This window comes from Gobio gobio, assembly GCF_949357685.1.
Source record: "Gobio gobio genome assembly, chromosome: 1".
NCBI classification, from domain to species: domain Eukaryota; kingdom Metazoa; phylum Chordata; class Actinopteri; order Cypriniformes; family Gobionidae; genus Gobio; species Gobio gobio.
In genome coordinates, this window is record NC_137097.1 from 77,892,463 (window position 1) to 77,905,669 (window position 13,207).

At 42.7% G+C, this 13,207-nt stretch overlaps 1 protein-coding gene across 1 annotated transcript; it reads right to left on the minus strand.

The window, feature by feature from the left end:
* Nucleotides 1-607: 607 nt before the first annotated feature.
* Nucleotides 608-12,144, minus strand: LOC307123170 (alpha-2-macroglobulin-like; the record flags this gene model as incomplete). The annotated part of the gene is made up of 34 exons (XM_079811599.1): nt 608-648; nt 730-835; nt 906-989; nt 1,070-1,151; nt 1,258-1,379; nt 1,446-1,667; nt 1,733-1,917; nt 1,991-2,153; nt 2,226-2,300; nt 2,386-2,542; nt 2,638-2,713; nt 2,842-3,018; nt 3,095-3,178; nt 3,276-3,327; nt 3,427-3,548; nt 3,615-3,738; nt 3,825-4,050; nt 4,136-4,253; nt 4,472-4,547; nt 4,635-4,778; nt 5,020-5,169; nt 5,245-5,457; nt 7,970-8,197; nt 8,272-8,442; nt 8,513-8,622; nt 8,690-8,810; nt 8,886-9,000; nt 10,749-10,833; nt 10,909-11,071; nt 11,159-11,179; nt 11,293-11,345; nt 11,466-11,622; nt 11,692-11,872; nt 12,065-12,144. 34 exons carry the CDS (start codon nt 12,142-12,144, stop codon nt 608-610), a joined length of 4,284 nt encoding a protein of 1,427 aa, XP_079667725.1.
* Between the last annotated feature and the right edge of the window lie 1,063 nt (nt 12,145-13,207).

The window sequence follows — 13,207 nt, forward strand, 5'->3', positions numbered from 1 at the left end:
TCTGACATGCTAGAAATTCAGTCGACCATCGAATCGGAAGAGGTTTAATCACATCTCGTTTCCCCCTGCACACTGCACGAACACCTCACGACAAATCGGCCCGACCCATAAAAAAAAAAATCACGAGTCAGAAGTCGGCTCGAAATTGGTCAAGGAAAAAAAAAAAAAAAACAACCCACGCACAGTGTATGCCCAGCTTTAAGGTTGTGGCTGAAGTTGGTTGTTTCTCTTTCCTTCAGTGAGTCTGCTCATCATCAGGTGCTCATTATTAATGCTCAATACTTAAGTCTCTCATTATCTACAACACTAATTCAATGTTTAACTCAGTAGTGTGCACAAACACTAGGCAGCATTATTTGCAATGGGTGTTTTGGTGTGTACTACATGAATCTTATCCATTTCATTTATGTTTGACTTACAAATATGAATCACAAGGTTTATGAATTTGTTAAAAACCATGTAATCCAAATGCTCGGAAAATGTATATGCAAGTCAAATACATAAATCTTACGTTTAGACAATTGGTGCAAAAAAAATAAAAATACACCTGATTGTATAAAAGCAGTTTTATTTAAGTCATGCGTCTTGCAGCCAGTACTGAATCAAATCACAGACAGGGTGACATGTAGGTGGTCTCAAACGAATCACCTGAAAGAGGAACAAAATGAGCTGGATCATGTTCAGTGAATTCAGCCAGAGTAAAGCAAGATTACATTTATGAAAGCATACTTGTCTGATAGTAGTCATAAACAGTGATGACTGCTGGCTTGAGATTTTTCACTGGAAGAACTTGTTTAAGTTGAAGAGCGTAGCCCATAGGGACTCCTTTGGGAACCTACGAGACAGAAAGGATGAACAGTACTCAAGATGGCAGCTAGTAATATACCCAGTGTACACAGTCTCACCTCTTTCAGATACACTAGGACATGGTCATCATCAGCATCAACTCGCTCCACTAGTGGAGCAAACGATTGGGGTGGAGATCCAAGCTGAGGGGAAAACCATAGTTTACAGACAGTTATATTTGAAGGAGCTTCTAGCATATTGGGACTAAATCTTCAACACAAACCAGTGACGTATCTGCGTTGAAGCCTGACAGGAGCTTAATGTCTACGATAACCATATTAGTGCTTGCTTTTACACCGTTGTACCTGAATAAGTAAGAGGGAAAGTGGTTTAGTCAACAGGATCAAGAACACTGCTTCCTTTTGCTAGAGTCAAACAAGAGCTGGTTTCAGGAAAGCCAAAGCTATTTACTTCACTGTGAAGTTCAACATGAGATTGGCTCCAAGTGGTTGGCAGTCTCCCTTCACCTTCGCTTCAACACTCAGTGTCCTGGCGACTTTAACGGGTGTTGGGATGTTGTAGAAACATGCAACCTGCAGAACAAATATATTAAATAAAATTGGGATTTGCATGGACACAGGGGGGGAGAAGATACAGACCTGCACAGACACACAGTTGGTTCCTGATGCTTTAACACTATATTTGCTAAGAATGTTCTTCAGGGGCTTCTCCTGATACAGCAGCCTGTTGTCCCGATTCACGGTGAAGCTATAAGAGTCTCCTCCTACCACTGAGGACTGTATGGTTATGGTGTTGGAGCCATCCAACTGAAACACTTGAGCAGCGTACACAGACAGGGCATGAAGAGCCACCACTGTGTCCTGAAAACAAGCACCAGATTAATAACTCCACACAAGGATTATGCTCATGTTTGGGGGTCAGTAACCTGGGTCGAGGAGAAGCCTCCATAGGGATTCTGTTGGGTCACCAGCCAGTTGACAATGCGGTTAGCATAGCCCAGATTAGCCGTTGTGAGAGGCTGAACAGCGAGAACTGCTAGCAGCATGTAAGCGGTTATCTCCACTGCCAGAGTATCACCAGCTGTTGTCTGAGACCAATGGAGCTTATTGCCTTAGGATGAGACAGGGGAGAAAGTTGATGCCAAAGACAATAACCAATATCAAGAGGCTGGTGTAAATTTCACCTTCAGAAATGGCAAGGTTTTCCAAGGCAGTTATAAGCTGAGATCGAGTGGTGGTCTCTCCAGCAAGACTGAAGGTGTAGGCCAGCAGAGCCGTGGCATAAGTGTTTCCCAGGTTCCCAACAACAGGCCTCAAGCAGGACAGAGCCTTGGTAATGACGGGATCCTGAAATCAAAGTAAGCGTCAAACAGCAAGGTCATCTAAATGGAGCTCATTGAACTACTTGAGATGTTTTACAGTGGTGGGGACGCCTAGTTCAAGCAGCGATGCAACAATGTAGCCAGTCATGGTCACGCGGTCACCAACGCCACCCTTTAAAAAAAAGAAAAAAAGATTTAGAACAGTCTTCACACCGAGTCTGTTGTTGCAGATCATGAATTTAATTTTTTTTTTAAACCTTCATGTCACTGTGGTACAGAGTTCCCTGCTGTATGAAACAGCCATCTGAACCCTGCGTGCCGATCAACCAATCCCTTGCACTCTGCAGGACATTTGGATCAATGAAGACAAATTGCCTCGCTAGACCAAAAGACCTCAGGACAAAGGCAGTTAACCTGGCCGTGAAGAAGGTTGTGACAAATTGACCTTAGAAACTGCTAGTGCCACAACAGCTTATATACACCCAACAGTAGAACAGGATGCAACTCACCATGTATTGGATTCATCATAACCAAAGGTGCTGTATGAACCATCGTTGTGTTTGTAGTTCAGTTGCCCTTGATATCCTGATTAGGTCAAAAGCCACATGTAAATTGGTCAGGGAGTTAGACAGTCTGATAGTCTAAGGGGAAGATCAGGACTAAACCTTGGCATTTAGGCTCATAAACATTTAAAGTGGATTTGTCATCGATACCGCTATTAAGGTAGCCCGTGGCAGTCTCTCGAATGGCTGCCTTGAGTTGCCCTGTGACCTTCAGGTACAGCAGGATGTAAATATTGGGAGCAAGAATGATCATATTCTGTTCTCCACAGCCACATGGCATCTGTAACAACCCATCTAGATTGTTCAGTGCACGACCCATTATATCCCCTACGAGACAAACAAAACCCACATCAGAAACAAAGTTACTCTCGTCACCTGTCAGTTTCTACTTCAAATGCTTTACCAAGGACTGAAACTGAGCATCTGGCTGATCCCTGAACCACATTTGTTGGAAACGTCAGCGACACGGCTTCAGAAAGAACTTTGCCTGCAGAATGAACAAAATGGAGCAGCATTGAGTGCTAGGCTAATGTTTGGCTATACAGCGAGAAAATGTGTTTGGGAACCATTGAGTGAAAACAAACCCTTTGGACACAGTAACCAACTCTGGGTGATTGTCCTTTCAACACCTTCAGGCTATAAAAAAAAAAGCAAAAAACAAACAAACAATGAAACCACATCAGTAAAGCAGAATGAGCTCCATGATAAAACGGCAGAATGCTGGTTAACACGTACCAGGACAAGTAGACTTTGAGTGACAATGTCAACGCGTCCTCTCGTCGGCACGGTCACAGCCTCAGTGCCACATCGAGTCCGGGATATCTCAGCGGAAGCACTGACAGTCACATTGACAGCTCCTGCAGTGACAGACAGGAAGTGAGCGACACCGCACACTTCAAATTTAGAAAAAGTCCAAAACTGACCAAGAACAGAAGCTGAGAGAACCCATTTGAAGGTCTTTCTCCCATTGGCACAAAGACAGGACGAGTACGGCTGAAGATATGGTTTAAGAGTGAAGTTTGTGGATGAAGCTGGAGTTACTTTAACCTGCCAATGAAACAGAAAACATGGAGCAAAGATGGGACCTTCTCTACAGATCCATTATATAAAAAGGTAAATAAACCATGACAGACCATGATGCACTTGGACAGATAGCTGAAGACCGTGGCCTTCAGATCAAATGACTCCCCACGGACGATGGAATATGGCAGAGAGAGCTCCAGGAAGAAGGGCTGGAAGACCGTCAGAAGAGCAGGAGGAGCCAGACCGAATCCTTTGGAGGACAGGCAGAACGCCTCAGTCTCCCATGTAGTGATGGTGTCAGGAACAGTGAGGGGAACTCGTGTTGATCCAGCGGCTCTGAAGGACAGCAGAAGAGAAATAAAGGGGAATTAGTAAACTGTTGGAAAGTACTTTAGAAGGAATAACAAGATGCTTTACTAACCCCACTTGAGCAAGCTGCCAGATCCAGGTTTCTGGAAAGTAAGTCCTGATGGTCACGTCAAAAGAGGAAGCTTCGCTTCCAGCACTTTCTGCTTCAAGAGGACCATTAAGAGTCATTACTGAAAGAGGCAATGTACACCCATTTACTCCACACGTTCTTAGCCGGCAGAATTAATATTCTAATATACTACACTAATATATAGAATAACTGCCACTCTTATTGCATTTATAAAAACCCCACACAAGTCGCTGTTCACAAAGAATGAGGAATAACCTCCAATAACTGAAGGCAAGTTCACCAGGTCATTCAGAATTTGTTTTCACCAAAATAACCTACTTTCAGGGATGCCGGGATACCACTGGCACAGAGGGGCTCGTACAGCAAGATTTGTTGCGATCTTCATTCCCAGGCTCTGTCATAGTAAAGAGTCAAACCACAATACAGAGTCATTGACTTCAATTCATGACCATGTAGTCACTGAATAAGACTTGTTTTCTACCTTGAAGGTTGTGTAGGCTTGATTTGTAGGAACAGCATAGCGAGCTACACGAATAGCTAGCGGTTGAATACCAAAACACGGTGGTTCATCCTCAATGCTGTATGGGTAACCTGATAGCGAGCGCACTGGGAGCAAGTCAAACACCTGGGACCATGAAACAATAGTGTTGCTATATTGACTTTCTGTAAAATTAAAGGCATTGTTTGACATGTTATTGTCAGAGTTTATAATGTTAGGCATTAGTTACACCAACACTGTTATAAATCATAACAGCCCTATAATTGCATAGGTTTGTCCAATTGACTCATCAGCATTACTCAAATTCTGAGCTGAACCTGAATGACAATCAAGCTCAAGGATTTAAAAAGCAACTGCACATGGATACCATTTCAGGACTCAGCCGTCTTCCTGGCTCCAAGATCCGGACACTCTGATCTACAGCACTGATGCCACATAGAGATCCTGCTTGAGCAGAGACAGTCAGAACATTTCCCTCAGCGGGAACGGCCGTAGCAGGAGAAAACTGTAGAGACACCTGAAACAAGGACCAACATGCTGTAGGGCACATCATGCCCCACATTAAGCCAAAAGATGCTAGAGCACATTATACCTGGTTTTGGAAACACATTTCAGTGTCAAACGACACACTAGCTGCAACTACATTCTCACTGGGCAGAACGCAGTAGACCAGAATCTGCACCGCTGGAGCCATATCGACACTGACAGACAGTTGGAACGACACAGAGCCGCTGGTGACGGGATTAGAAGCCCTCGCTCTGACCGTCTGAAATCCATGGAGGACAATCACTCCTCTGGACAAGACCTGACAGAAGACAAACCGGTGTATATAACATGCACCACCACAACTACGTGACAGTATCATTTTTCATGTTGCGATTAATGGCTGAAGATTTGATCACGGCATTATCAAAATATTTAAATAACTTGCAGGAAAAGGTAGATTATACTTTACAATAAGGTCTCACTAGTTAATGCATTAACAAGGAGCACATTTCTTTTACAGTTAATTTTTTTTTTAAAGGGTTAGTTCACCCAAAAATGAAAAATCTGTCATTAAATGACTTGCCCTCATGTTGTTCGACACCCTTAAGACCTCCGTTCATCTTCGGAACACAAATTATATTTTAGTTGAAATCCGATGGCTCAGAAAGGCCTCCATTGGCACAATGTACTTTACACTCTCAAGACCCATAAAAAGGTACTAAAGACGTCGTTACAAAGTCCCTCTCACTACAGTGGTTCCACAATTTGAATCGACGAGAATAGTTTGTGGAAAAAACCTAAATAATGACTTGCAGTGTTTTGAAATCAGTCATCACTTTACATCATGAAGCGAAGTGTTATGAATCAGTGAGTCGAATCATGATTCGGATTGCATGTCAAACTGCTAAAATCATGTGACTTTGGCGATCCAAACCGCTGAATCGACTCACTGATTCAGAACGCTTCATGTAATAAATAGTAGTAAAGTAATTAATGACAGATTTTCCCTTTTTGGGTGAACCAATCCTTTAAAGTTGCTCAGGTCCATTAAATAGTTTAAACTTTATTTTAAATGAGCTTTTACATTTTGAAATTTAATTTGTCATTCATGTAAAATGACATGCAAATTGTGCATTTAGACTACAGCATGTGGGTATGGGAAGCTTTTCAATTTTGGTAGGCCAAATCCAGGTGGAAATCCCCAAGAATTATCCCAGAGCTTAAGTGGTCAACTAATGAATTAGTGGTAAATATGGAGCCTTATTGTTAAGTGTGACACTGAACAATAAAGAATCAGAACATGTATTCAAACAATATCGCAAGTAGTTCACATTCACTGTACTTTTGAAGTGCCCACGATAACAATATTATACGTGTAGCCCTCCTGCCGGGTAGAATCTGGCTCACAAGATAGCTATCTGGCTAAGGGATCTTTACTTTATCCGCTACCCCAGTAAAGGCACACTTCTTACAGTTACAGTACCAATATAACCCAGATCTTAACCTATGTTTTCTATTTGGAAATTAAAAAAAAAAAAAAAAAAAAAAGTGTTTACATTTTATGGAAATACAAATATTTCACAGGAAAAATTAAATAGCAAGTGTTTTTTCCCCCACCAGAAATCACACCAGATCAATAACCATATATTTATTTATTTTCCGCTGAACTATTTTGTCTTTGTGTGATTTTTTTCTTCTTGAATGATCAAATTCACAAAATCAACAGCAATAAATTCAAATAATCACCGTTTCCCCAAGACAAAAATAAAATGAAGATAACACTTTGAATTGTACCCAGCTGGGATTTTCAGTACACCGATGGCGCCCTAGTTGGAGCTCTTTTGATGCAAAACCAATGTACTCACGAATCCAGGAAACACAATTCCAATTTCAGAAGAGAAACCTCTAATCCTCACTTCCTGACGAGATGATAAACAGCAACCCCGTCGTGTCCCATGACGATGTGAGTGGATGTCGATTAACTCTTGAGATGCATCCGCTAAAGTCCATGCAGTGCTCCAAATCTTGACTCGACGATCTCTGTTTCTTAACGAAAATATGCACGCACTTGCCTCCTAACTACGCACACCACGGTGATACTCCACGGAATTAATAAAAAACACGAGTATATTCTTCCGGATTTCAACCAAATTACCCAATTTATTACAACTGCACCACTGAACTTCAGAAATTAAACACGGGATTATTCTTCCGGATATACTCTAATAAAACAAATAAACGTAATAAAAAAAAAACTGATTCTCTCACGTGAGATGCTCGTGCATAAATTTGACTCACACGGAGTTGAAGTGTGCAGCCTCTTTCCAAACTCGCTCAAAATGTCCTCGCGTGCTGGCAGCTGCAAACCTGATGCGTGACACGGTCACACAAGCAACTCACTCAACTTTAATCACTGGCCTGTCACTCAAAATGTGCGTGAGCGTTGACTCACTGCCAGCTTTTCACTTTGCTGCGAACACTCGTTCCCCTCCGACGAGCTTCCTTTCGTTCTCTCGCGACCCCTCCCCTTTGAACTTGAGGTCAAAGTCCACAGTTCTCAACGCAAATGACGTTCAAGAAAAGTCCTTGTATGACTTTCCACATATGCACATTTTAAACCTTTCAGAAACATTATATATAAAAATACATTATATATAAAACAAAGTCCATCAAACATTTGTTTGCATATGAATGCTCTTGTCTCTTTTTTTCTACTACAGTTTCTTTTGAAACTCAAACAAACATTTTCAGGGCTCTACATACGAGTGCATTATCGTGATACATCTTATTACCGTATACAATACGTCCAACCACAACTGATGTCCACTCACCATATAGACAATGTCAGTGCTGTAACCACCAGTCTCTCCAGCAAAAGAATACTTCACAGTCACTGGAAACACAGCATCACATTTGAGCGGCTGCTCGAGCATCACTATAGTCAGTTCACTAGATGACGGGCTGTCAGGAGAAGCAGGTTGGAGAAGCGGAACTCCTCTTGTATCTGTAGTGAAGTATGGCGATTTGTAACCATAAATGACCTGTGGAGTTACACTCGCCTGGGAAACAATGAACAGAATCAGTTTCTTGCGAGAGTGGTCTATATCTTCACAAAATATAGAACAAATCTTACCACCAGATTGAGATCAGCGTTAGGAAAATTAGCAGTGTTGAGGGAAAACGTGGCCTGACCGTTCTGGTTTGTGGTCAGATTCAGCAGCAGTTTGTTTGGCCAGCTGTTGCCATCCAGGAGATACACCGCTGTGCTCGCAATTGGATTCCCATTGAAACGAGACACCAATATCTGTTGGGAATGTTCAAGGTTAGGAAAGGGAACCGATGTAAAAGGCTTCTGCAACGAGGAATACACTTGCCTTTCCATCAATTGTTAATCCAGGTTCAAAATAATCTGGGAGAACCAAAAACGCAACCTTGCCAACTTCAAATGTAATGGACGCTGTTGCAGATTTTGACATCACTACATCTGGGGAGAAAAACAAACTCAACTTCCTCCATACAGAGCCATTGGTTCAGATCAGTCAGTAGCTTACCCGTTCCCTCCTCAGTGACGGTCACATTTACAAGAAATGTGTCTTGCATATAATTTTCAGATGTAGTGCCAAAAAACTCTGACGTAGCGACAGTAAGGACAGCACAGCCAGTAGCATTCATCTGGTAGCAGAACAGAGGTCACATTTAATTCAAGCACAAGCAGAAAAACCCTCCATTGTAAGGCAGGAGTCAAACCTGTGTAGTTTTATCCAGGCAACGACGGGTCACACCAGGATCCTCAACATATGGAAATGGATCACGGCACACTTCCACCAACACTTGACCAGGTACAGGTTGGCCATACGTGTATCTGGGAAAATTCACAAGTAACATCAAGATCCAATTCCTGATCTCATACAGAGCAGACGTGCCTTCTATCTGCTCCTCGCTCTGCTTTAGTGCTGATCTTTGTCTTTTCCTGACTCCCTGCTTGCTGGACTACTGAAATGGAATTAACTGGTCTCTCAGCACGATTGACAAGATTCTCACTGAGGAAGGGTGCACCAGGAGAACCCACCTGCCCGGACGGGACCTTCGTCGCGGGCTACATGCGGGACGCCTGGAACAGCTGGCAAGTCCTGTGCCTGGAGGATTTATTTATAATTGGCATTTTGATAACAGGGTCCTATTTCTCGGCCTTGGGATTGCCCTGACCTATCAGAAGATTGGCAAGACAGCTGCCAGTAAATTCACCTAGCCGCTGTCTGTGGAAATTAAAGAGTGCTTCAGGGATGTGTGACCGACTGAAGGTATTAGATCAAAGAGTGACACAGATTGAGGAACTGTATCGTAACATCTCAGCCCAGACTGGGGGAGACGCAGGGAAGAGTGGGCTAGTCAGGCTAGTGAACTGCTATTCAGCATGTCTGGTCCGACCATGAAATTGTATTAAATGTCCAAGTCCATTCATGAACCGGACGCTCGCCATTGACGCTGAGGATCAGAACGGGTTGATTATGGTCCGGAAAAATTTCCGAAGATCAGCTAAATGGATTAAGATATTGACCCCCTCCTTCCCTCACCATCCAGCTTGTCCCGTCGCTCTGGGTTGGGAGGTCAGCTTGATCCTGCTATTGTTCCCTGTGCACTGCCATATCTCCCTTCAGGGACAAGCCACAGAACTGAACGCGAAAACATCTTAAGTTATGGCTAACATTCACACAAGCTCACAACACAGGACTGTTCAGACTCTTATGCCTAGTTCAGACTGCACGAACTGGTCGGATCACTGTTCTTTTCACACTGCATGACTATCTGGGCCAGCATTCAGTCACTGCTGTGTTCACACTGCATGATTGTACAAGAGAAAGAATCAGCGACAGTTCGGTCCCATCCGCAAATTACGTTTCACAACAAAACACGCAAGATCACATGTGCGTCAGACCGGAGTTCTCACACGAGACTGGAATTGTTATTAAAAATATAGACTGCAGTGCAGAAACTTGCGGTCCAAATTGTCTGTGTGCTGATTTGCAGCAAAGGAGAAAAAGAAAAAAAGATTATGGTGGAGGAAATGGTTGGGGAGACACAGGGAGCAAGGATTGTGTTCTGCAAAGAGAGTTGGAGGTACATAAATAGTTGTGCAATGTGCTACTGTTTGTGCTTTGTTTCTGTTTGATATAATTGTAAACAAGTATTAAAATACTGATATTCTGGTCTATAACTCCCCGAACCTCCAGCTGCCCTGTATCTCGCTCTCATTGGCTGTAGGTCGCTGATGAATTTTCAGTCAGGAAACAGTTCACACAGCAGGAGTTTGAATCGCTGACAGGTCCAGATATTTAGCATGCCAAATATCTCACGGGCATTGGCAACTCACTGCGATTCTCTCGGATCACATCTTTGATCATTCATACTGCATGATTGTCACTTGCGTGCACAAGCACCGATTTGCCTATGATTTTCAAAACCAGTCTGAGAGTCAAAATCAGGGCTAAAAATCAGGCAGTCTGAACTAGGCATTACTCGCATCATACCTCACCCCCCATCCCTGTCCCCGTCCAACCGTCTGCCCCTCCCTGAAAAACCACAAGACAAAAAAATAAAAGCCTCACTCACTTGGCACAAGCCTCAACTTTCAGTCCCACATCTGCAACGCTGTACGTCTGTGGTGAGTTTACGGTCACATCGAACTTGGGTAAAACTAAACCAGGAAACAACTTCAGCTCAGGACCTCAGATTTGTCGTTGAACTGCTGCACATTATGTGAACAACTTACCATATTTTTTCACCTCAAAACCTTGGGAGATCATTTGGTCGCCAATAAAAGCCTTTAGTGTATACATCCCCACCGGAGCCTCTAGGTTTAACTCATGAGAAAGCTGCAAGATCATCCCCGTTGAGGAAACGTTTGTCCACTGACCAATGCGATTATTATTGTCCTATTAAAACAATTAATAGCTCAGAAAAAAAGTAAACAAAAGTACTAAAAGCTTCAGCTCCATCCAAAGACTGGAGCAAATGCTCACCTCCACCGCCACCAGATTGTACTGCAAGACAAAGACATGAATATTAGGCATTTAAGAGAACAAAACACACATTGAAGAAAACGGAAAGTGCAAAACTGCATGTAAAAATAATTTGCAGTTTGTTCATGTCTTACCATCTGATTAAGAGGCACAAATTTAGCATCCATGGTGACAACTCTGAAATTCACTAGAAAAGACAGCAATAAATGCTCACATTAATTGCATCATGCACATGATGATCAGAACTTGTAGTGTAAATTGACTTTCTACACCTCTTATACTCAACAAAGGGTCATTCACAGCTCACCCGTTTGTCCTGGATTGTAGATGGGTTTGTCTGTTTGGATGAAGGTCAAAGGCAGGTAACGTCTGAACATGACCTTCCGCTCTTCAGTCGCGCTGAAGACCCTCCCTTGAACTTCCACCTTCAGCATCTGCACAGATTCTCCATCTACTCGAGGAGCCTGTAGAGGAACTCAGTTAACATACAACAAACCAGACAAGAAAAAGCCACATGTCTCATGATAACAGACCTGGAAATTAAAGCAGCGGTGAAACGGCGTAGAAGAAACCTGCTGCACAAGTTGAGTCGCCCTGTTGTCATCAAGCAGAGAAACTGTCATCGTGAGACTCTCTTGGGGTTTCAGAAGACTTGCACACAATTTAGCATCAGATCCAGACTCAATCACAGCAGGCAATGTCACCATGAATAACCTGTGGAAACATCATGAAGCTTAGGTTCAGAGACCAAAGGGAATCAGGTCAGAACATGTACATGTTGGATGAACCGTCACAGAAAGTGGCTGCCAGGTTTGTGAATCAAAAATGGGCTGCCACCAGAAAGCCTTGGTCTCCCAATCATTACATTAGACAGCTTCTGTTCACTTCAAAGCCCATGGTACTTACGGCCTTTCCTGTCCATCCACAACAAAGAGGAAAAGGGCTAAGATGAGCCCTTTCCAAACACAAATCTCCCACACAGCCATGAGGAGCAATCATTCAAGACTAGACAGAAATCAAAAGGCTGGTTCAGAAACCTGCAGCACTCCTGTACAGATTCACACTGCTCTACAGCTTCACTCTCAATCACCTGCACTGATGCCAGTGTTATTGAAACGCTCTTAATAATTGGGATCAGGTTGATTTAGCACTCACAGGCAATCAGGATGTCTTTAGGGTGGAGCCCCGGTAATTAATCACAGGGTTGCCAAAGTGAAACACATGCTAGCTGTGTCCCAATTCAAGGGCTGCATCCTTTGAAGGCCGTGTCCTTTGAAGTGCGCGGCCGTCGCAGCCTTCAAAGGACGCACTGAGACTTGTTTACAGTGGAAGGTATAGCGGATTGCGTCACCGCGGCGCGACGAAGACTGTCCCAATTCGTAGGTCCTTCGAAGGCTCCTTCAAAATACGGCCTGCAAATACGTCCTTCTTTTCCCATGAAATGAAGGATACTCGGATGGATGCTTCGCAGCCTTGCCTACCCCAGAATTCATTGCGCGCCTCGACGTCAGATTTTTGAAGAGAAATTGCTAGATTACACTTTTAAATGCAAGTATTGGGTTTCAATTTACTCCAGTAATCTAATGTAAAAATAAAATGTTGACTAATATGTTACCAACATACGATTTTATATAGTTTTTACTTATACTTATATTTATTTATTATGTACACAAATGGGCCGAGGTAAACCTGTTTGTTGTTTTGTTTTTAGGCAGTTGAATATAACTTTCAGAATATAAATTTCAGTTCTCTTCAACGGCAGCTGTCAACATTTGCTAAATATTACAAATAATGTAACGAAATGCATTTACTCTGTATTTGAGTAAAATTGTGAAGTACCTCAGATTTTTATTCAACTTCATCTCAGAGGCAAATATTGTGGTTTTATGTATTTTAAACATGGATCACATTTTGATATTAGTTATCATTTAAAAAAGAATCTAAAAATAAAATACACTAGAAATATGTCTTATAGATTATAGGCGCCGTTGGTCCTGGAGGGCCGCTGTCCTACAGAGTTCAGCTCATAGAACAGTTATGCATGTTAAA